This window comes from Pogona vitticeps, chromosome 4 (genome assembly GCF_051106095.1).
Source record: "Pogona vitticeps strain Pit_001003342236 chromosome 4, PviZW2.1, whole genome shotgun sequence".
Lineage (NCBI taxonomy): Eukaryota > Metazoa > Chordata > Lepidosauria > Squamata > Agamidae > Pogona > Pogona vitticeps.
This window is the reverse complement of record NC_135786.1, coordinates 81786049-81809649: the sequence shown is the minus strand read 5'-3', so window position 1 is coordinate 81809649 and position 23601 is coordinate 81786049. Positions and strand designations below refer to the sequence as shown.

General features: G+C 39.4%; 1 protein-coding gene across 3 annotated transcripts in view; it reads right to left on the bottom strand.

The window, feature by feature from the left end:
• ST6GALNAC3 (ST6 N-acetylgalactosaminide alpha-2,6-sialyltransferase 3) overlaps positions 1-23601 on the bottom strand; it is a 356057-nt gene that overhangs the window by 106702 nt on the left and 225754 nt on the right. For all 3 annotated transcript variants that reach the window (XM_020794696.3, XM_020794698.3, XM_078392996.1), the window contains one exon: positions 23155-23564. In XM_020794696.3, the coding sequence (XP_020650355.2) occupies positions 23155-23564 (410 nt within the window). The remainder of the gene's footprint in view (positions 1-23154; positions 23565-23601) is intronic.

Below are 23601 nucleotides of genomic sequence, written 5' to 3'. Positions count from 1 at the left end.
TCCTTAAAAAAAAAAACCTTAGAAGCCGTAATTTTATGGAAAAGTATGTCACTTGTATGGGGAAATTTCTACACCCAGTCTTCAGAGTCTCCAGTGAATGTTAGGAAAAATTCTGCCTGAAAACCTGGAAAGCCTCTGCCGTCTAGCTGGCAACACCAGCACTTGTCTTTCATTGTTGAAATGATACCATATGAAGAAGTTGGAAAATCAATTGCAAATATGCACAGCAATTTCCTTCGCAATAACATAGAGTAGGGTCAATTATGACCGTTGGGTCACTCTCTTCATGTATGCCAATGTAGGGCAGCTTCAGAAGGTCCAGAAGGTCCATACCTTGGAGGGGGTGAAGGAATCTCACACCCAGGCTTCTTCCCTGGATTTTCTTTACAGAAAGGAGGCCCTCATCAGAAAAAGGGAATGATAAACCACTTCTGTGCCTGGAAAACGCTGAAAATCATGGAATCACAGAATCACCAAGTTGGAAGGGGCCTATAAAGCCATTAAGTCCAACCCCCCGCTCAGTCCAGGAACTCAAATCAAAGGATATCTGCCAGGTGGTTGTCTAAAATTCTCTTGAATGCCTCCAGTGTTGGAGCACTCACCACCTCTTGAGGTAATTGGTTCTACTGTCTTACTGCTCTAGCAGTTAGGAAGTTTTTCCTGATATTCAATTGAAATCTGGCTTCCTGTAACTTGAGCCCATTGTTGCATGCCCTGCATTTAGGGATGATTGAGAACAGATCCTGCTCCTTCTCTATATGAGAGCCTTTGAAGTATTTGAAAAGTGCTATTGTATGTCCTGCTCAGTCTTCTTTTCTCAAAGCTAAACATACTCAGTTCTTTCAGTCTTTCCTCATAAGGCTTGGTTTCCAGCTCCCTGATCATCCTTGTTGCCCTCCTCTGAATTTGTTCCAATTTGTTGGCATCTTTCTTAAAGTGCAGTATCCAGGGTGCTATAAGTCAGTATTTACTTGACAGCACACAATTATTATAACAAGGTTTCATTCTCTCTAGTGATGTACAGTAATAATGATGTTTATCTGAAAAGCCCAAGAAAATGAGACTTTATGTGGGGAAGTGGGGGGAAGAAAGCTGCTATTTTGTATTTTTATTCCTGGGTTCACTGTCATCTATATAGAGCTTGGAAACACACTTTTCAAAAGTAACCAGTTACAGTTCCAAGACCCACAAAAGCAGTTAACTACCATTCTAGTTGCAATTCAGTGTTTCTCCACTGTGACTTAATCCTAGTGTTTATTTTATCCTAGAATTTTATGACTGATACCATGCCAGCTGATATTCACTGTTCCTTCTCCTAGTGTCAGTGTCTATGCAGAGCCTATCCCAAACCTCTGACTATCTGTCAGAAGATCTGAAAAGGGAACCAAGTCTATTTAAATCACATTGAACAGCTAAATCAGTTTTCTTCCAGAAACACCCTTCAGTCATGTTTGCCTATAATCCCCGTTATTCCAATTGGCAGTGCCATTCGAAGTGAATAGGAATTGTGATCCAAAGCACTTGAAGGGTGCCAGCCAGGAAAAGGCTAGTGTGAACCCTATTCAGATATTCAGAAAAAGATTCATATGAATGAACAGTGAAAGGAAGCAGGTCAGCCCTGTTTCCCATCTATTGTTGCTCTCATCATAGGGACAGTGAAAATCTGAAAAGGAGTGACTTAGCTAGACATGGATCAGGGTTCGAATTCCACGGTGATGCTGCATGTATATGGAACACTGTCCCCTCAAACAATCTCCACACAGAACGACAGAGGGGTGCAATTAATCCACTTTTTGTCCTCACTTGTTTTAACCCTAATCTCAGTGCAAGACTAGAGATACTGAAGAGTGTCCTTAAGCCTTTCTTCTGCCTACTGTGGAACATTTACATAGTTACTGAAATGACTTGTACAGTATATATATAGGCTCCTAATCCCTCGAAGCCTCTGTGTTAATTAAATGGGATGCTCATTGTGCCTCCTGTTCAGACTTTCTGCTAAAAACCAAGCGCAGAGATGGCAGTGAGTGACACTGACACTTGGGGGCAGGGCTGTCTATCTGTTATCAGTCACTGCTAGATTGGTTTAAGATGTTCTTCATTTATTCTAAGTTTGTTATAAAATAAAAAAAATGCCTAACTTTAATTCCCTAGATGTCTGTATCATTGTGTTTTTTTAAAGACAGGTATTGCCATGATGCACAGCAAAGGACAAAATAGATATGAGACATTTTCTGTATTATCTTTCATATGAAGAATTATAAGAATGTCTTGTGAGATTGTATGCAAACTAATGGTCCCTGTAGAATTCTGGGTTTTCCATTCTCAATGTTTGCTTAATTTGGGATGAAAAATAGGTTTTATTTCCCTTCAGATAATGGCTGATTCCCCACCCACCCATGCAATCCCATCAGGGAACCACTGCCACAGCATCAGAGAATACAAAAGAATCATGTCATTATGATTTATCCCTTTTTTATTGGGGTGGGGTGGGGGAATGCTGCTTTCACAATGGAATCAGAGAGACTATGAAGAATACAGAGGAGAATGAGTATTGGGATTATTAGTAGAAACGTAATCCAGACAGAGCCCGCCAGGCAATTTTCTTTCTGTTTCCTTTCAACAGGAATGAAAAAAGGGCCCTAGCCACTTTCCCGAGTCTACATTCTGGAAGACTTCTTCAACAACAGACAGACATGACTTTCTAAAGTGTGAAACTGTAAGATATTTTAAAGTGCAATTGGACTGAAAACAGCAACAACTCCCGCCAGGAACCGCAAAAATCAATAACTTCACAGCATAGATGTCAGATACTGCTTCCTTCTGAGCCTCTTAAATTTGAAACCAAAAGGGCTGCTTCTCTGTGTAAAAATATATGCATCATAAGCCTGTATGTAAATGTCATTTTGAGACTGATTTCCAAATGTTTATCTTGCTGTAATAACATGTACATGTCAGTTACTTTCCTAGACACTTTTGTACGGCTCGCTGCTTTCACAGGGAGGGAATTGCTGTGGTACTTTCCACTTGAAAATTACTAACGGTTCAAAAATACTGCTGCAATGTGTTCCATATTAATTATTTTGAAACACTAGTAGGTAGTATAATGGTTTCACAGGTGAGACACTTCCCATGGGAGGATTAAGGTCAAATTCAGACTAGATCAAGCACTGTCATTTGAGTAGTTCACCAATCTGTATTGAGGTTTATTTACATTAGAAAGATACAGCATGGTCTGCTCTAAACATCTGTCTTTCTGACAAATGTAGTGAATACTTGCATTTTTTTTTCCTCATCCTCAACAAAATTGGGTGTCTTGACATATTAACACACTCCTCTGGGAAAAAAAAAACCTGTCAACCAAAGCAAGGATTTTCACTTCTGAATGAGAATTAAAAGACCAGTGCTTTTTTCATCAGTGGCAGTATTAGTCAAAAATATAGATTGCTTGACAGAAAAACCTCATATTTTGCACAGAACCTTGTATTTTGCAGGAAGAAATCTATTGAAATTTTTCATTCTCGTCTGTTAGAACCAGACAAGTCTAGATTTATATCTCCAATTTATTTGAAAGAAGAAACAGAACAGAGCTGGAAAAAGTTACTTGTTTGGACTAAAATTCAGAATTCTGCAGCCAGAATGACTAAGTTGGCTGGGAGATTCTGGGATTTGTAGTCCATGAAGTAAACATGCTAAGCTCTGAAAAAAGGGTGGATGTTTTCAGTTTAAATGTCTCTATGCTGACAGACCACACACACAAAAAATGAGCTGTACAATCCTCTTAATATGTCATCTCTAGCTTCCATTGAATCACTGAATCATCATTATCATAATCAGTAACACTATTGCTATTGTTGTTATTAGCATTATTAGTATTGTCAGAACCTGAAAGACACAGGCATAAGAACCAGAAGAGTATCGTATTACCCTTGGATAATAGCTTGATGAGATTATTATCCGTGGATGGGAGCGCTGCTATCCCTGGATCACAGTATGAGATGGGTTCGCTGTAGATCTGGTAGACAGGTGTATCCACATAACAGAACTACAATCTCACAGATAATAGCTTTTCTGAAAACCTTAGCAGAGGTCAAGGCCTACAGATATCAAGGTCCTCGAGGTAATCCCTCCTGTCTAATCTTTCTCCCTTCTGGATATTAATGCCCCTATGTCAGTGGTGTATCAGTCTAAAATAATTCTAGCTGGCTAGGAGGGTTATGCCTGGGACACACTGAAGGGCTTACCTTCTCATTCTGTGACACACTTGCTACTCAATTAGTCTTCGAAGTAGTAAACCAGATATGGCAAGTATAGTTTGTCACCTTAATAAAAACAACTATCTTCATACTTCCACTGTCATTGTGAACTGAGAATTGCATTAAAATGTGTGGCATGAAGACTTATTTATTTATTTATTTATTTATTTATTTATTTATTTATTTATTTATTTATTTATTTATAGCTGACATATGCAAAGAGAGACCTTGAATCTTGTAAGCTATCATTCGTAAATGGTCTAACATTTTTGCTAGACTCAATCCTATACATCCAAGTTCAGTATACAGTCCAGGGCAATCGACAGAGCATATATGTGGAAGATTCCCATGCTCAGTTCAACAAATAAAGCACAAACAGTTCAGAGAGTGCCTTAGGAACCACATCTCTTTTCCTAGCATACCCCTTTAACTGAAACCTAGCTCAACATTACAAAGTGGTACCTGGGCCGCACATTGAGTGCTATTATTCATTAATGTAAGGATGGGCTGTCTACCATCATCATTGTTCCAGTCTTGCAAGAAATTAGTTGCATTGCTAGTTACTAATGAGTGCCTTGTTATTACCCAGCAAAGTAATTGTATGATTACATATGACCTTTACTTATCCTGGAGACACATCTGAAAAACACAATTGTTCTGCTTGGCACTGAATATCCACGCCAGTATCAAACACCCATTATTATGATGGAATTCTGAAAAAGCCATCATGTAGAGTCTGTTTCTACTATGTATGTTATATAAGCCTTTATGCATAAGCCCTTAGTTAACTGACTGGCAGATAAAGCTATACATAGGAATTGCAATTCCACATATACATATAAGAAAATACCCATGTTTGCAAGCATACATACCAGTTCTATCAGGATGAGTCAGGTATTACAACATGCATGGTCATGGTCAAGATGTCAGCTAGTCCATGTACATCTTTAAGAATGGACTCCAAACACTTCGTTTTCCCTACTTACTTTGGGTGCCTCATCTATTCCAACTGGTCTGAGGCAGTCTTTCTTAGGATTTCTTGATCTACCACTCATAACACAGTTCCCCCCTGAAAACTTAGAGGAGTCGTCTTAACCTAGGTGCAAAGTTTGACCTAAAAGGCAAGGGCATTTTGGGGTTATCACAAAGTCAGCAAGAGACTACCTTGCCTCATTTTTTCTCAGGCATGTCATGGTGATACACCTCAAATCAGCCCTCTGCCATCCACAATTCAGTCAGGAATGAGGGAGATTTTCTTTTGGAGTGAATTGGCATCATCAGGTGTGAAGGAAGCTAGAAAGGCAGCTAGGAAGCCTCCAGATGGGAAGAACCAGAAAACTGAACAAGCATAAAATGTCTAATTGCTCTTCTCCTTAATGGATATGTGGACATTAAGTATGGGTCACAGTATTCATGCAGCTGAGAACCAGCAGAACAGGAAAAGCTGGTTTCATACAGTACAGAATGATACTTAACAGTAGATCATTGGTTCAACAAACATTTTTACAAAATTGGGAACCTCTAACCTTAAAAAACCTTATGTTTATGGATGAAATTATGTTGTAATAAAGGAGAGACTATTACTAAGATCCTGCAAAAAGGACAATGTATATAAAATGGATTTTCTTTGCATGGATTGCCCTTCAGAATGTGGTCATCAGCATGCAATAGGGAGAGAAAGGCTTTGAACAGCCACTTTTGATGGGCATCCTTCTCTCTCAATCAATAAAGCTGACAATGTCAATCATCCATTTTACTGAGCAAGATCCTTGCATATCTAGCATCCCATTTCTGGAAGAAAGAGTGTTTCTTTAACTAGACCTGTGATTCTAGGAGTAAAAAATATCCAACCAGTTTCTTTCTGGAAATTTAGTTCAGATGAGAAAAAAAGAGAAAAATGTGTAAGAAACAAAATGCAAGGACACAAATAATGTTCCTGATTGCATAATCAGCCTTTTGCCTTGATGAATGCAGTTGCCATCTACCTCACAGGGAGAAAAACGGCCATAGCTCATTTGGATCTATAATTCCATTTAAATTTATGTGTGCCTAAAACTGTCCATTGACTGTCTGAAGCTTTAAATGTTGTTAAGAGAGGCATTCCTGAAGCTGATGGGATTACACTTAGAATGCATGTGGTTTTCAAACAAAGCGGTGCTCAAAGTTGTTTACCTCCAGAATTCTTTTTGGGGTGGGGGGCTAGGGGGATAAAATTCAACTTTTTAGGGCAGATTTTTTTTCAAAAGCAGGAAAACAACAGGGGCAAAGCAACAGTGTCTCTGTTTCTCACTCCCTTGCTTGTGCTCTGATGAAGCTCCTCTGTTCTTTTCCCCAAGAGGAAAGAAGAAGAAAAAATATTCTGTTCAGCAAGGAGTTCACAATTTAAATTTCAAAGCACATCAGCGCTCCTGCATGGGGTGCATGGAACAATATTTTTGCTATTCTAGAACTTTTGGGATTCCTGCTGTTTTCAATATCCCGAACTTGAAACGGCCTCATGCATTCCTTTATGAGGTTTCCACATGTCTCTTTCCTATTGCGATCACCTTCTCCATTTGCAATCCAAATAACCTTGGTGTGATTTCTCCCATTTCTGCAGTAGTGCAAAGAGGGCGGAATCGCGCTGTGTGTTTGGACTGTTGGAATGTTTTGAGTATCCTCTGGTGCTGGAAAACAATATTGATGGAAGGAAAGAAAAAGAAAGCAGTCACAAGTTATTTCATTTAGGTTTAGGTGAATGCATTTAGCGGCACAGATGTTCAGCTTTAACTGAAGCATCTGAGAGGAACAAAGCACCATGAGGATCCAGATCTGCTGCCCCCATATAACACTTAGGGATTGTTCATTAATGTGATTTTCTTTTTAAAAAAACCCTGCATGTTTGGTTGTCAATTAAAAAAATTATAGCCACCATTACTTCCTCCTTCAAAAACAGCAGTCCCCTTGCCACACAGCCCACTCAGTCATGCTACATTAATTTTTAAAACAATCAATGTTCTAATCTGTAGCTACGGTGTGTGGTAGCCATGATCATCACAGAGAAATCAGTTCCTCCCATTACTAGGGAGGTCATTACAGCACATTAAGCTACCATCCTCATACCTGACTAATAAACTATTCATAGTTTATTTAAAGATTTCCTACAGTTATTCTCATAGGTTAAAAGCAGTGGCTGTTCTTATATATATGCAGTGAGTGGCTCAATACAGTGGCTCTTCCTTGCTCGCAAGATAGTTTTTCCCCCACTTGGTTAACAGGTTTCAGAATTTTAAATTGTCAAGTCATTGAGGTACAAGCAAGAGAGAAACACAGACATTGTTGCTTTGCTCCTGTTGTTTTTTTTACATTATGCAGGCGGGGGGGGGGAATGACCGACTCCAGCAATGTATCTGGAGGTACCATGAAACATCTGAGGCTGCTCTCACTCTTCTCTAGATTTTGCCAACACCTGCTCTGGATAGACATGGAAGGCACCTCAGAGGCCTTGATATTGTTGCACATGATATATGTTTGGGCAGAAGTGCAAAATGTTCAATGCTTTTATTTCTACTCCCAGAATTCCACGTACAGCATAATCTGTGGCTCGCATATGTGGAAGTTATGTATGAGGCCCATGGTGCAGTGGTCAATCTGCACTACTGCAGACAACCTTCTCTTCACAAACTTTGATCCAGACTAGTTCAGGTAGCCAGCTCAACCTTGACTCAGCCTTCCATTCTTCCAACAAAATGAGTACGCAGTTCACTGGGGGAAAAATGGTGCTGCTTGCATAATTATCTTGTAAACCGCCCTAGAGAGTGCTCTAACGTTATGGGGTGATATATCAGTTGAAATGATGATGACTTTAAAATGAAAAAGTAAAAGCCAGACTATGCAAAAGAGAGCAGTACGGCAATGGAATCAATTACCTCGAGAGGTGATGAGTGCCTCAACAACAGAGACATTCAAGAGAAATTTAGACATCCACCCAGAAGACCTCCTTTGATTTGTACTCCTGCATTGAGCAGGGGGTTGAACTTGATGGCCTTAGAGGCCCCTTCCAACTTAATTATTCGATGGTTCTATGTATGACCTAGAAAGTATTAAAACAAAGGGTAAATGCTACAGAAAGGAAATTGAAAGCTATGATGGATGCTGGAAGCAGTATAGGGAAAACATTAAATTTTGAAATAACCAATGATTATTCCATAAATCAAGGGGAAAATGCAGAGAAAAAGAAATTAGGCCCATGTAAAGATGATGTTTCAAAATTTGAGAAAGAAATTTGGGAGCACCCAACCGGACATAACAAAATGTCTTATGGATTAAAGGCATTTGTAAAGAAACTCAAGGAAAACATATGGATGATATTGTAATAACAACTGAAATCATTAAGAGACAAGTGAAAAATGGGAGTGCACCTGGTCCAGATGAGCAGAACAGATTTTGGTTAAAGAATTTAAAACTTATAGCAATGCATTTTAATCACTTACTTCAAAATTCTACAACCGAAGATTGGATGACAACAGACCACACATTTCTGATAATAAAAGATCATCAAAAGGGCAATGAACCCAGTAATTACAGACCAATTACAGTGTTCAAGCTCTTCACAGGAAAACTTGCAAGATCAATATATAATTACTTAACTGAAAATTCTCTATACCCAACTGAATAGAAAGGGAACTTTATAAAGTCAAAAGGCACAAAGATCAGCTGTTTATTGATAAAATGATGCTAAAAAGGCAAAAATATCAAAAACAAATTTTAATATAGTCTGGATAGTCTATAAAAAGACATTTGACTTACTGCTACACAGCTGGATTAACACCTGCCTAAAAATGTTTGGGATTAGTAAAAACATTCAGAAGTTCCTCAAGAAAAACATGGAAAAATGGAAAACTGTCCTAATAGCCCATGGTGAAGAAACTGGGGAAGTTAGCCTCAAAAGGAGAATATTTCAAGGAGATACTTTGTCACAATTGCTGTTTAACATCTCACTAATCCCCATGTCAATAATTTTAAATAAAACTGGATTGGTCTACCATATTTCAAAACAAATAAAAATCAATCATATGTTATACACAGAAGACCTAAAACTATATGCAAAATATTTCAGGGAGATACAATCAGTGCTAAACACAGTGCAAATATTCGATGAAGATAGTCAAATGAAATTTAGAAGTGTCAAATGTGCATCTCTGTCTATACACTGTGGCAAGATCCAGCAACTAGTTGGAACAGAGTTTAAAAATGGCAATATTATAAAATCACTATCAAGTGATGACAATTTTAAATATCTTGGATATTATAAGCATATAACACACAAAAGTCCACATAAAAGTTAAAGAATTAACAGAAAGGGAACATATCAAAAGACTGGAAAATCTTAAAATCAAAATTAAATAGTGGCAATACAATCAAAGTTAATAACACATGGGCAGTTCCATTAATTAGATACCCAGCTAGAATAAGAGATTTAACTCAAATTGTATTAGAAGAATTGGATCAAAAAATACAGAAACTAATGAACATGCATCACACACTACATCCAAAAAGTGATGTGGACGGATAATTTTTGCCACACAAAATAGGAGGTAGTGGATTACTGCAAATAGAGCAGGTAGAAGAGGAGGGAAAAAAGAAGCCTAAATGATTATATCAGTACAAGTCGAGAAAAAATACTTAAGGTGGTGAAAATGGAGAATATTTTGAAAGCAGAAACAAAGGCTCAATATGAGAAACAACAATTTGAAAAGAAATTAAACAGCTGGAAAAAAACCACTCCATGGACAACACCTGAGAAATATTGATGGAAAGCATGATCATAATTCAACATGGGCATTGCTAAAACTGGGGACCTTTAAGAAAGAAACCAAAGGCTTGGTTTTTGCTGCATAAGAACAAGCACCCCAAACCAACATGATGAAAGCTAAGATTCATGGAACTAGTGCTAACAGCAAATGTTGACTCTGCCAAGAAAAATATGAAACTGTGGCACACTTCATCTGTGAATGTCCAAAGATTGCACAAACAGATTACTGTAACGTTCAGCCCTGCCGTCACCTGTCCGTCACAGCTGGGTAGTGGAACAGCAGCCAATGAGGGGACGGAAGGTGATACTAAAGGGGGAGGAGCTGGGATATAAAGGGGTGTGCATGGTGTTTGGGAGTGGAGATAAGATTGATTGAGATGAGAGTTAAAAAGTGATTGTTAGTAAGAGTGAGAGAGAAAGGCTGTCAGTGCAACTCTTCACTTAGTCATTAATCCACTAGTGATAATAAAAGACTGGTTGGTTCTCCAAGGTTTTCCTCAGATTGGCTTGGGATTTTCCTAATATTCCTTAGGAAACAAAGAAGAGAAACCTTTTGAGAGAAATCTTGAGCTTCTCCAGGGAGTGAGAATGGCAGGATTTTAACTCCAAGGAACTGGGTGCTGTATAAATTGCCATACAAATGAACAGACTCCTTTAATCTGACTTATATCTCTGGGACACATTCTAGGTCTGATTACTGGAGGATACCCTTTACAAACAAAACTTTATAACTACTAGTCAATACATCTAAATAATAGTCTCCTGACTGGAGCTATCTGACCTCTGAAGAAGTATTTGCAATCAACAGCAGGCTTCAGCAGTCATTTCAGAATGGTAGGCCGTAATAATAATGGCACAAATTGTTGTGTAATTTTCTATTTCTCATTTATTCAGGGACTTCAACATAATTTCAAGTACATTTAATGGATTTGTCCTGAGTGAATGCATTTCCAATCCATTTAATGAAAAAGAATCTGTTACAGTTGATTATAAAATGGTCACCTCTCTGAATATGTAAAAAATGGGAGTTCAGTGAACCTCCTTATGAATGTACTATTCTGTGGTAAAGAACTCCTTTCTATAAAGCAGCTTTTGGTAATGTTGTTCAATTTAATTAGATATAATCTTTTCAGTTTTCGTTAGTTATTAACATTATGTAAAGATAAACTTAAGTATAATGAGTGCTTTCATTATCACATAATTGTTATTTTAATGATTACATTATAAGCAATATACTGTACTACTATACATATTTCTACTTTTCACATTAGTGGGCAATTATTTCTTAAACCTCCTGTAATAATCCACCCACACACAGAGGCCAAATTATAAATGCTTTTGCATGCGCATGTCAATACTACGGACAAGGCAGGAGCTGTAATTTAGCAACCTAGACCATATTTTTAATTTGGGTGAGCTACAGTTTCAGTGGAAACGGGGGGGGGGGGGGGAGAGAATTGAATTAGGCAGATAAGTACCTGACAACTGCAAGAAGGAACTGAATCCAGCTAAGTTTAATCATATTCACACTAAGAAATTATTTTAAAGTACTGTAATTTTAAGGATGAGAAAAACTAATATATTATTTTTCATGGCTATGCCGTTGATCTGAGATGACAAGTTGCTTCCGACTTCAGGCAATCCTAATAGGACTTTTGAGGTACATGAGATGTTCCCCCAGAAAGTTTCCATGATGGAGCAGGCATTTGAACCCAGCTTTTCTGAGTCCCTGTCCAACACTCCATTCATTACAACACACTTAACTCCCTTACACCATTAGTGCTGGTAGGACCTGGTGGCAGAACCAGGAGCTAGGAAGCTGAATCCCCCACTGGGATAGGAAACAAACAAGAGCACCCGAAGTATCAGTGGTTGATGTGCCCTGTAGCCTCGGGGATGCTACACAGTCCGAAAGCATCACCAGAAAGAGGAACCTGCAAACCTGCTGACTATTTTACATCTCAAAAACCCTGGGAGGGTTGTCATAAATTGGAATCGACTTGACCTGATTTAGCTATGTGACTATACACTCTTTTTAGTTGCTCATAAGTATTAGATGACTGATTCTATTATTTATCCTAAATAAATCTAGCAGAATGGATAGAAGTTCGGAAACATCCCGCCTAAAACGCTGCAGGGACGCTGCCAGTCAGAGTTCACACTATTCAGCAGGATGGGCCAAGGGTCTGACACAGTAGAAGGCAGGTTCATACCTTCCTAAACAAACAAACTGAATACTGTACTTATTTTCTTGAAGAAGAGCTTGTGATCTGTGAATTCGGAAGGGCTCTTTTCTGTCATATAGGTCCATGTTGATGATTTAACAAGATAACCCATTGAATCAAGGCTTTCCTCATCTCCCATAGCCTGCCTTAGCCTCAGAGGAGGAATAAGTTAGATTTCATGAATTAGCTTGAAAATATGGAATCTAAGCTTGCATTAAAAGGTGAACTGAGCAAAGTTCTCCCCATCTCTAATTGCTATTCATCACACAGTTCTCTCTCTACAAAATCAATTTGCCAAGCATGCAGATTCTAACGCTTCCAAAAACAGCCATCTTTTAAAGTTATCAGTTTGCAGGTGTGTCATATTTCTGTAATTGTTTTGTATGCTGTGTTGCCAAGATATTCAATGTTTTTAAAAATGCTCTAACACAAAGCTGCACAAAGAAGCTGAAGTTGATTCACCAGCCATACATGAGTTTTCCTACTATCTGTCAGTGACTGTAAATCTTCACACATTGTGCCATATTACAGATCTAGTGACAAGCTTTTCTTGGCCTCTGAATAGTTTGAATAGCCTGCCCAGTCAGCATATGATACAATGATACAACTTTTCTCTGTAAATAAGACATCCTTCACAACCTGATAGGGACGTTGCCATGCCTAATAAGACCAATTCTTTAATAAATGCAAAAGACTAATTAATCACTACTGTATGGATAAGGGAAAATCTGAGTTTTCCTTCCTCATATGCTTTCCTACAATATTAGGCACTATGGGACTGGGATGGCTGTTTCACATCTATAGCTTTACTACCTTGGTCAATAGTCCCAAACATCTGGAGTAACTTCCCTTGTTCCACATTGGGTGAGGCAAGTGAAGCTGCGGGCAAGTAAAGTCCCAGATCAAGGAAAAGATGAATCAGGAAGTACAGGAACTGTAAAGCTCACTGTAGTGATACTCAGACAGAGCAATCCAAAGTCAAAGCCCAATAGGTACTCAAGTTGGCTAAACAAGGTCCATGCAATCCAGAAAAAGGAATCCAGACACACAGAGACAAGGCAGAGGCCATCAGAAGTGTTGGACCATGAGCCTCCATGGGACAAAAAGCCTACTTGTGACAAGGCCTTTTATTCATGAGGAGACCTCCCCTGCAGTCGAACACTGCCTTGAGGCTTCAAAACTGGCTCATGCTTTCAGCCTTCTTCACTTCCAGGGGTGGGAAGGTTGCCCCACCTCCTCCTCAAAACCAGCTCCTGATCTCCTACCATCCACAGGCTCAGAATCCTGGGTCTCTGAGGGTCTGGGATCTGTAAGCACAAGCTCCTGGTGCCCTGAGAGTCCAAGGGTCAAGCAGGTCCTCCATCCCAAGGCTTGGGAGTGTCCAGTTCCTCAGGCTCAGCCTCACTGAAGTTATGACACAATTGCATACTCATGAATCCCAGGTATTACATTGGACTCCACCATTCGGATTCAGGGAATGAACATTCACAGAGCTGTAACCTACAATTGTGGCAGCGGAGGCAAACAGCACTGTCTCTGCCCTAAGGCATGGGCATGCATCCCCTATGATTAAGAACAAGGGGAATGTAGTGTTCCCTAAAGGAAAGAGAAAGTTTATGCTTTCAAAAAAGGAAAGTGAATAGGGCTGGGAGGTGTTGCATTTCATTTTCCTGACACTTACCAGTAGATCTGCTGCTAGATTTCAGCCCCCTCTAAATTTTGGTGCTCTGTGACAGAACTCCAGTTGCTCCATCCTAGTTACAGCACAGATCCTCAGTCCCACTATTACAAGGACAGGGAAAAAAACCTCTGTCACTTTTTCTGTGCCCTGCATTATTTTTGACACCTCTGTCATGTCTTCCTTATATTTCTGATGTGGTCCAAATCGTGGGCCTTATGTTCATTTCTTTTTTCCTAAGCATATTCAGCAAACCTTAGCTTTTTTGGCTGTTTAGAATTTAGATTGTACTGCAGCAATATCGTCATCCTTTGCCATGAAAGACATATGAGGAGTGGTCCAAAGGAATTTTAATGTTATCTAGTTTATATGTATTAAACAAACACAATATCAGTTTATAATGTAATCCTACACAAATTAGCTCATAAATAAATTTGATTTCCCCCCCACCAGCGATGTATGGAAGTGAGAGCTGGACCATAAAGAAAGCTGACCACTGAGGAATTGATGCTTTTGAATTGTGGTGCTGGAGGAGACTCTTGAGAGCCCCCTGGACTGCAAGGAGAACAAACCTATCCATTCTGAAGGAAATCAACCCTGAGTGCTCACTGGAAGGACAGCTCCTGAAGCTGAGGCTCCAGTACTTTGGCCATCTCAAGAGAAGAGAAGACTCCTTGGAAAAGCCCCTGATGTTAGGAAAGCATGAAAGCAAGAGGAGAAGGGGACAACAGAGGATGAGATGGCTGGACAGTGTCTGCGAAGCAACCAACATGAATTTGACACAACTCCGGGAGGCAGTGGAAGATAGGAGGGCCTGGCATGCTCTGGTCCATGGGATCACGAAGAGTCGGACACGACTAAACAACAACAACAGTTGGAGAACAGCTACCTTAGCAACCTGCAAACAATGTTGATCGTTAGCTTCCTCTTTTCTCTCTCTTTGCTTACTTCTCCCTACCCCCCCTTTGGTCACCTACCCTAGGTAAAAAGAAAAAAGAAAAGAAATGGAACAGAATGGAACAGGAAGAGAAGGGAAGGGAGGAGGAAAGGAAGGAGACCCAAGCACCACATTTGCTGATACAAAGAGAAGCCAGTTTCCCCACAGCCCCACCTCTCTCATTGCTGCTGCAGCCAGATTCAATGGCTTCAAATGAAATGGCTACAAACCCCTCCATATGAGTTCAAGTGATGACCCTTTCTGGACCAATGTGAATGCATTCAATTCCAAAAAGGCAGAAGCCCCAGCAGTGGAGAAAAACTGTGGAGAGGGAGGGGAATTTATGCCATTCATGCCCTTTGTACATTCCATTGCATGTACATAAACAGAACTGCATCCGCCTCCATAGATAGATGTTCATACTAATTAAGCTTTATGAAGAATCATAAACAAACCATTAATAAATTGTTAGAATTAAATCTAACCCATTTCTAGACTAAGTACTTAGTCTATTAATTCTGGACTTCTACAAGAAAATAAAACCATTTCCCAAACCACATTACTGTCATCCAGCAGTGTTATAGGGTAGGGTTTAAGTGTTTTATAATGAAAAATCTATTACTTTCATTAACATTTTGTACTTTATACTCTTTTTTTCCAACCAATCAAGAGTTCTTAACTGACAACAAGAATATTACTCATTCCATGCATGAAGATGGACAATATCATTAACCTATTCTAAAGGAACTTCTCTTTAAAAAGAAAGAACAAAGAACAGAACAGCTTTGGGAGTGTTCATATTAAAGTTTTTGGGATTCTTCCAACTTATAAAGTGGAATTTAATCAAGTAATGAATTCATTAGAGTTGGCAGAGTATATAAAATATACACATACATCCTTCCTTCAAAAGGTGAAATCTGAAAAAAAAGTGTGGAGTGTTAATTCTAAAAATTAGCTATGATTGTAGTTCCAATATTTTTTAAAAAATAGAGTCAGAATTCAAAAAGCAACTCTGTTATGCACAGTAAACAGAAAAGTAACAAGAGTTGCACTGTAGTTACTTTTAGAAAATGTAAATATGACAAGCCTCTGGCCTCTAGCAGAAAATATGCTCTCCTCCGATCCACATCAATACTCTCAAGATAACATGAAACAGCAACACTAGCCAGTGCTTCAACCATGTGACATCCCTCCTTTATAATTTAATGAAGCCATCTCCTCATAATGAAAAGTAATGAAAATATAGAGCTACACTACAAAAGAAGTGACTGTTCCTTGATAGGTAATGACTATGAGCAGAATATACATGGGTGGTTCAAGCTCAGCTGCCATGTCCAAACCCATCGATGACGTGCCCAAATGTGCATCCTGCCAGATATGACTTCTGGTGCGCATTGTCCTCACTCCTGACATACGTTGCCCACCTCTGGAGCCAGCTGGACATTCCCTCTGTAGAAATATAAGAAGTCCAGGCCTGCCAGTGTAATTTGAAAACATGCTCTGCTACATACAGAACTTTACTCAAAATCAAGTTGTCCATGACAGATTTAGCACTCGGTTCTCAGTGTTCCAGAAGCTGACTCTCAGCAGATCATGGTCCAGGAAGGTAGGATACAAATGTAATAAAGTAATGAAATGGGAAGAAATCACACAGTTGGGCCAGTCTTGTTTTGAAAAATTCACAACTGTGTGTAAGAGAGTCAAAGTCCCAACACAGTTACTTTTGAAGAAGGAATTGTACATGACCTGAGTTACTGTGTTCTGTGTCAAGACATGCACTGTCATGGAAACAAAGCAACTGTACTAATGTAGCTTGACCAAAATATAAATTTCAGCAATTAAGATCCTTGAATTCTGACAGAAAAGTGAGAGAGTTGGATGATGCATCTTTCTGCTTCCAATGATAAAACATCTCTTTCAAAGCCAAATATGTTCTACCATCTGGCGTGCACACTGTGGAGATTAAGGACTTGCAGTGTGAATCTCAAAAGCAATTTGTTTCCTTGAGAGCTATATAAAACGCGAAATAACCTTCAGATTAGGGAACTTGTTCTGCAGATTGCTCGGTTCATTTTGTCCATTCTCCACTTCCGAAAGTGGCCGGAAGATCCTACATCTTTCATGGAATTCTAGTATTTTCCTAGTTCTTGGATTATTTTAGATCCAACACAACAATCGTTATTTACTTTACTAAGAAACTAGGAGCACTCCATGAATAAAAACAATGCAAGCATATCCAAGAGAAGGATAGAATAAAGGAGGAGTAGAAGGGAGGAGGCAGTTTAAAAAATGCTGCTCTAGTATGAAGACTACAGTCGTGAAATAAAAAGAGATACAGTGAAATCTTGAAATAATAATAAAAAATGAGATGAGACTGATACTTACTGTGTCTAGTGAGCTGGACATGGACCAATACGTGGTGGTGGATGGGAATGCTTATTAAACATCTTAAATGAAACAGGAGCACAGCGGCTCATTTTAGAGAGGAGGGGATAACAAAGCCCAGGGATGGGGACTCGTGTCACGACTTGCTGTTGAGTCTGCTTTAAGTCCCACTGGAGCCAGCTGCTGCCTCCACCCATGCAACTGATGCCCAGCTGATAGGTCAGTGCATGCACAGAAGCAGGGTCCAAATCCAGGAAGGGAAGTTGGCTCGCTGTCTCTGCACATGCACATGTGCCAGCCCGACTTCCCTTCCAGGCCTGCTGTCTCTGTGTACGTGCTGGCCTATCAGCTGGGTGGCACATGCACAGTCCAAGTCTTTGGGTCTGAATCCAGTGTCAGGTCGGGATCTCTGACTAGTTGCTTAGTTCACTTAAGTAAGCAGAGTGAATCTTATTAAGCAATCAATCAGTAATGAAAAACTTTATTATTACCCTTGCATCAAACAATCACGAGGAGCTATGTGGGAGTGCTTATCTCCAAGGTTGCCAGCTGCATTTCTGTTCTGGTGAGGGCAAACCCTCCTAGCAGGATGTGGCTGCTCCCAGGGGGTGGGGGTGGGTCCAGCAGCTGCCCATTCTTCCTCTTTCCCATTCTGACGTAGAGCATAAACTTCAAAGCTTCCTGTCAGCCAATACAAACTGGCATTATGTAACCAGCATCCTATCTAAATATAGTACTACCAACAAACTGTAAGGTTAATAAAGGGAGCTCTCAGGGCGTGACCAAGAGACTCCGCTGGCGGACATCTTCGTGTGTCGACTCCTCATTAACTTCTCTTCAAAGTAAATTACTTTCTGTGTTCGGTGATCACCTAGCCATTAGCCTTTCTTTAGTCTGGTGATTCACTTCAGAGCTAAATTGGATATCAATCCCAATTGTAGCAGACCGATGAAATAAACAATATCTTTAAATCACCCCTTCTATAAATTCTATTGGTTTCAATGGGTCTACACAACAAATGGAAAAGATCCACAACTCTTGATTAGGATTCTATATTGCATGAGGTGCCAGTGTCTGGACAGATATACGCATGTGCATTCCCTTTAAGCCCGTTTTCACAAGTACACATAAGGCATTGGGTTTGCCAGGGTTCCATAACATTTATGAGTGACTCACTGACACTGCTGTTCTCTCTCTTCACCTAAATGAGGAGACCAAGGTCTGAATGGATTTCAGTCACTGTTACCTACTTATTCTTGCATTCTTCTTTCCACATTTGTAATAATGTTCAATCTTATCCTTTTCTGTTACCCCTTTCCTTGTTATCTGTCCATGAAATTTCAACAACTCTTAGATAATTTCAAATGGAATATAACAACTTTTCATGGGATACTAGCAATTCACTTCACATACTGACAACAGATTCATTGTTCAGAATACTAGTACATTCGTGTTGGGCTGCATTTTTGATGTGAATGTCATCTGTGACATGCACTGACTGTCGTTTGCGATCTGTGATATATTGCTTTTACATGAATTGTAGAAAACAATATATAACTGCTATATATGTATACTACACTATGGCTGAAATCCTGTTGCTTAGCATAGTAAGTTGTACTAGAATAGTAACATTGACTCACTGAGGAGTCCTGAGGTATCAGGAGACAGCTATCTAATTGTCTTGTGTGCTTCCAGAGGCATCTGGCGAGGCCACTATGAGATACAAGGAGCTGGATTAGATGGCCCTTTGGCCTGATCCAGCAGGGCTCTTCTTATGCTCTTATGATGATCTGGTGAGTCAACTTCAACATATGTTCCACTGATTCAAATATACCTATTGTAGTCCTAACTTACTACACTAAAGGAAGTCACAATTAGTGTAGGCCCATTTGAATCCACGGAACTTATGGAAAAGTGGACCCAACAAATCCCCATGGATTCAATGACTCTGCTCTAGCGTACCCTACCAATATTAAGCAAGATGATTTCAGACTATAAATACAATTTCCAAAAAAGTAGCTATGCCGGTCTGTTTTATCATGTTAACAAAACTAATGAGAAAAGGGTATATATGACAAAAAAGGAAAAAGAGGGGGAAATTCTGTGGCACTTTACGTAAGGATTTCTACTTCTTGTGGCTGAAGAAGTGGAGTTGATCCATGAAAACTCAGACTGAAATAAATTTCTTAGTTTTTGAATTGCTCCAATATGTTGGCTTTTTCTTCTTCTTTTCCTTTTCCTCTTTAATTTTGCCAACTTCAAATACACTATTCTTCAGTAATTACGTTTATGAAGGAGCAGCAGAACGCTGTACTAAACATAATATTTCCATAATACAACATTCCAAGCATAGCGTTTGCAGCTACGATCACATGTTGGAAAGAAATTCAATACCATGGATGGAAAGCTGATACAATAATTGAATGGAGACACACTGGTCAAGACCCAATGCACAACATGTGCCACTATGAGCGGTCAATCTCTAATGCAGAGAGTGACAGGGATCTGCAAACTAACTCTAGGGAGGCCATCCTAGAAGACAACAGCACTGTGCTCATTTCTAGCATTGCTTCTGTGTTCAAGTGACTTCTATGTTTTTTAAAGGGTGAATGGTTTTCAGTCTGAGCCCTTGCAACTCAAATGACTCTCTTCCTCCTCCTCGCCTTCACATAATGCTGTGGTGTATGGGGGGCATTGATCTGTTTGCTCTGAACCATTATTAATTTTTACACAACCCTGAGGGTGGAGCAGCTTTGGTGCCAGCTAATTAAATGCTTTTTAGAGTTCCTCTCAGTGCATTTTTATCAGACCAGAGTGAACTCCTTTTTTGTTGTTTTGTTTTAATGCAATCTACAAAGAGACTTCCCCCCTCCAGTCATTACCAATTAAATAATGGTGTAAGATTTTCTATTTTGTTTTTAAACTTCAAGAAAACTCGGAGGCACATCAGAATTCAGCTAAACACATAAATACACGCACGCAAATGGGGTGGGAATCCTTTTCACATTTGGCTGCTGGTTGGCATCCCTTCAAATATAGTTTAAATTCTCCTTTCATCTGACTCTCTGTATATAATGCAGCTCTGAAAAGTGTTAATGAAGGACTGGAAAGAGCTGTCAGCTTTAGAGTACCTCCAGGATAGTACAAACTAGGAGGCATTAGTATGAAAGAGCGGCTGCCAGCCAAAGTGTATTATTTATGCACAGCAGTTATTCAGAAAAAAGGAGAGTTCGCACTGCCTTGAACACATAAATACTTCACTAATGAAGGTCTCCAGAAAGAACAAACCTGCCTTCAGGTTCCCACTATTAGAGAGTCAAGAACAATCACCAGCTTCCTACAGCCCATTCTTGCAAGGTATTTTGTATTTGGATAAGATAAATACCGGATCTGTCTGGGAACCTGAAAGGTTGATGATCATTAGTGCCACAACAGAGGCTGGCTTTGACTCTGCAACCAGCTGAATATTAATGACTGAATTTAAAATTTTTGCATTCTTTCCACTGCAGACGTGGCTACAGCACATGTCTATTAACTGGCAGCACAGAATATAGACACCCTTGTGCTGGGAATATTCCATTTTTTCAAGACCAAAATGTCACAGGAAACTTCATAAGAGCTTGACAAGCTAGAAATCTGGCATACCATTAAGACACATTGACAGAACACAACACAAGCACAGTTAATATACTGTGAAATAAACCTCCCATTATACCCAGTTCCAACTCAAGCTGTATGTTTCCATACCATTTGAGTGGCATTTGGCTTCCTTCTTGTTTTCAAGAAAAATCACAGCCCTCTATACACCAAAAGTGGAAAGCTGCTATTCCTCTGAGAAACTAGAAGAGTATGTGGCTTAAGCAAAAAAGTAAGAGGAACTGAGTAGTGGAAACAGAGCAGCTAGACATCTAACGGGTTGGCAAGGAAAATGTGGTCATTTCCGTCACATAAGGGAGCTCTGTTACTCTTTCAGAATTCAGCTAATGGCACAGATGCAGAATACCCTTCATTGTAATTCTCAGGCCCCTTGGTGAAGTGGGGAACGAAAGTGCAACATATGGAATACGGCAACACAGTCAACACAGCTGCATGGACAAAACGGTCTAGGGCCTAGAAATTGTGAATTTTAAGTCTGGCCTCTGCCATGAACTCATCAGGTGGTCTTTCGCAAGCTGCATACATCCCTTCACCCCCTTCCAGTAGTTTTGCAAATGGAGTTATTATCAACCAATGTTGGTAATGTCATTTAAAAATACAGAATAACAGGGCTGAACTCTGTGCTGTACTTCTGCATTAGCTGTAATGCTGATTTATAGAGGCTGTTGCATGCTAAGGAAAATTGTGCATAAAAATTTACACCCTTTACTTCAGTATTCTGATGGTTTAGTGTTGGAATGATTTTAGTTAGGCGGGCCATCTACCCAGTAGTGCAAGCTTTTCTGTTCTTCCTTTTGTAAGTTAGGTTGGAAGAATGAATAAGAACATGCTGGGTCATTCCAAAGGCCAGTCTAATTCAGTTTACACCGCAGTTATCTGGTTGCCTATGGGAAGCCCACAAGCAGGATATGAGTACAACAGCTGCCTCTCAAACATGCTCTCTGGCAAATGATATATGGAAGTCTATAGCCTTTGGTACTTGATGGAATATATATCCATCATAACTAGCAGCCACTCATAGCCACATATTCCACAAAGACAAAATATCGTTCTTTTTAGTACTGCTGAAAAGAAGTCTTAATCTTTTCATGTCAAGACACTCTTCTTCATGCAAGATGAGAAAATATATAGTTGTTATATCTGCAGTCCAACAACAGAGATGTTCTGTTGATCAACAGAAAAAGTGACCTTGGTTTAAACTATTTTCCAACCTTGAAGCCTGTCAAAGATCTTAAAGTACTGAAGAATAAATTAATAATAATAATAATAATAAAAACAAAGATGAGAAGCCAAATTTAAAAATAAAAAAAAATCTTCTGCCCTGTTTGGGTTGCCAACAAATGCATGTTTATTAAAAACAGAGAAAGAGAGAGAAAACCTGTAATGCTTGAAAATTTTCCAAAGCTCTTAAACAAACAGCCAATTGAAAATTCCTTCATTCCGACTCCCATACAATCAACACTATGTTGCTGGTCAGCCCAGTTGCCCTAGCATTAATAATTAAATTATTGTGCCCTCACAATTTCAGTCTTCTCTCAAAGTAAGAGGACTGATCACTTGATGCTTACATAATACTTCCACATAATAAACTCCTACTCCTCATTGTATTATGTGTCACCTTAATCCACAGTAAATTGAGTTGAAATACAACACAGCGTGCTCAGAATGCTTCAGGTAATGTTCTAGTGTTTGGATCTAAGCCAACCCAAATGGGATGTAACTTACGGTAAAGGGGAGGGCAGAAATGGTGACTGATAAGGTCTCATCGGATGCTCATAGCAGTCAAAATCTTACAATAATCTATTTTAAATGTTGGTCTGAGAGATTTATTAATAGTTGGCACATACAGATTAGGAACACAATGGAAATGGTTTGCTCATTACCCTGTTTCCCCGAAAATAAAACCTAGCCTGAAAATAAGCCCTGGGATAATTTTTCAGGATGCTTGTAATATAAGTCCACCCCAAAAATAAGCCTTAGCTACATTAAACCCCACCCTCCACCATTGTGCAGCAACCAGAAGAAGATGACATGACTGTATTTGAATAAATGTAGATTGTTGTATATGAAAAAAATAAAACATTCCCTGAAAACAAGCCCTAATGTCTTTTTTTTTGGAACAAAAATTAATATAAGACCCTGCCTTATTTTCGGGGAAACACGGTAGAATAAATTTGGTAGTATAAATTTGGTATGAATTTTCAGTCTGCAAGGCCAGGACTCACCTATCTTTTCCTGTTTCTTTTTTGAAGACTTCATCACAGTAACTCATACGTTTCTCGGTAGTCACATAGACTTTGGCCCCAGGATAGCTGTCCACAGTCTTCTTCAGCATGTTGTACACGATGCCATTGCCATCTTTCCTCATGTTTCGAAAAGGTCCCCAGATTACATAAATTGTGCTGTTGGTTTCCTTAAAGAAATATTCTGGATTCTTTAGCAGTAGAGGGACACTGGTATGGGAAACAACTCTTACAGTTGTTCTCTTTCCAACATCATCTTCAAACCCCTTGGTGGGAGCATTGTTCATTCTCCATATACAGGAGGACTGGTCGATTTCAACTCCAACTTTTTGCTCTGTCATCTGACCTGAATTTGAAATAATGGCACAGAGGTTGCAGTCCAATTGTAGGGGCTATGGGAAAAAAAAGAGAGAACAAACATATGAGGTC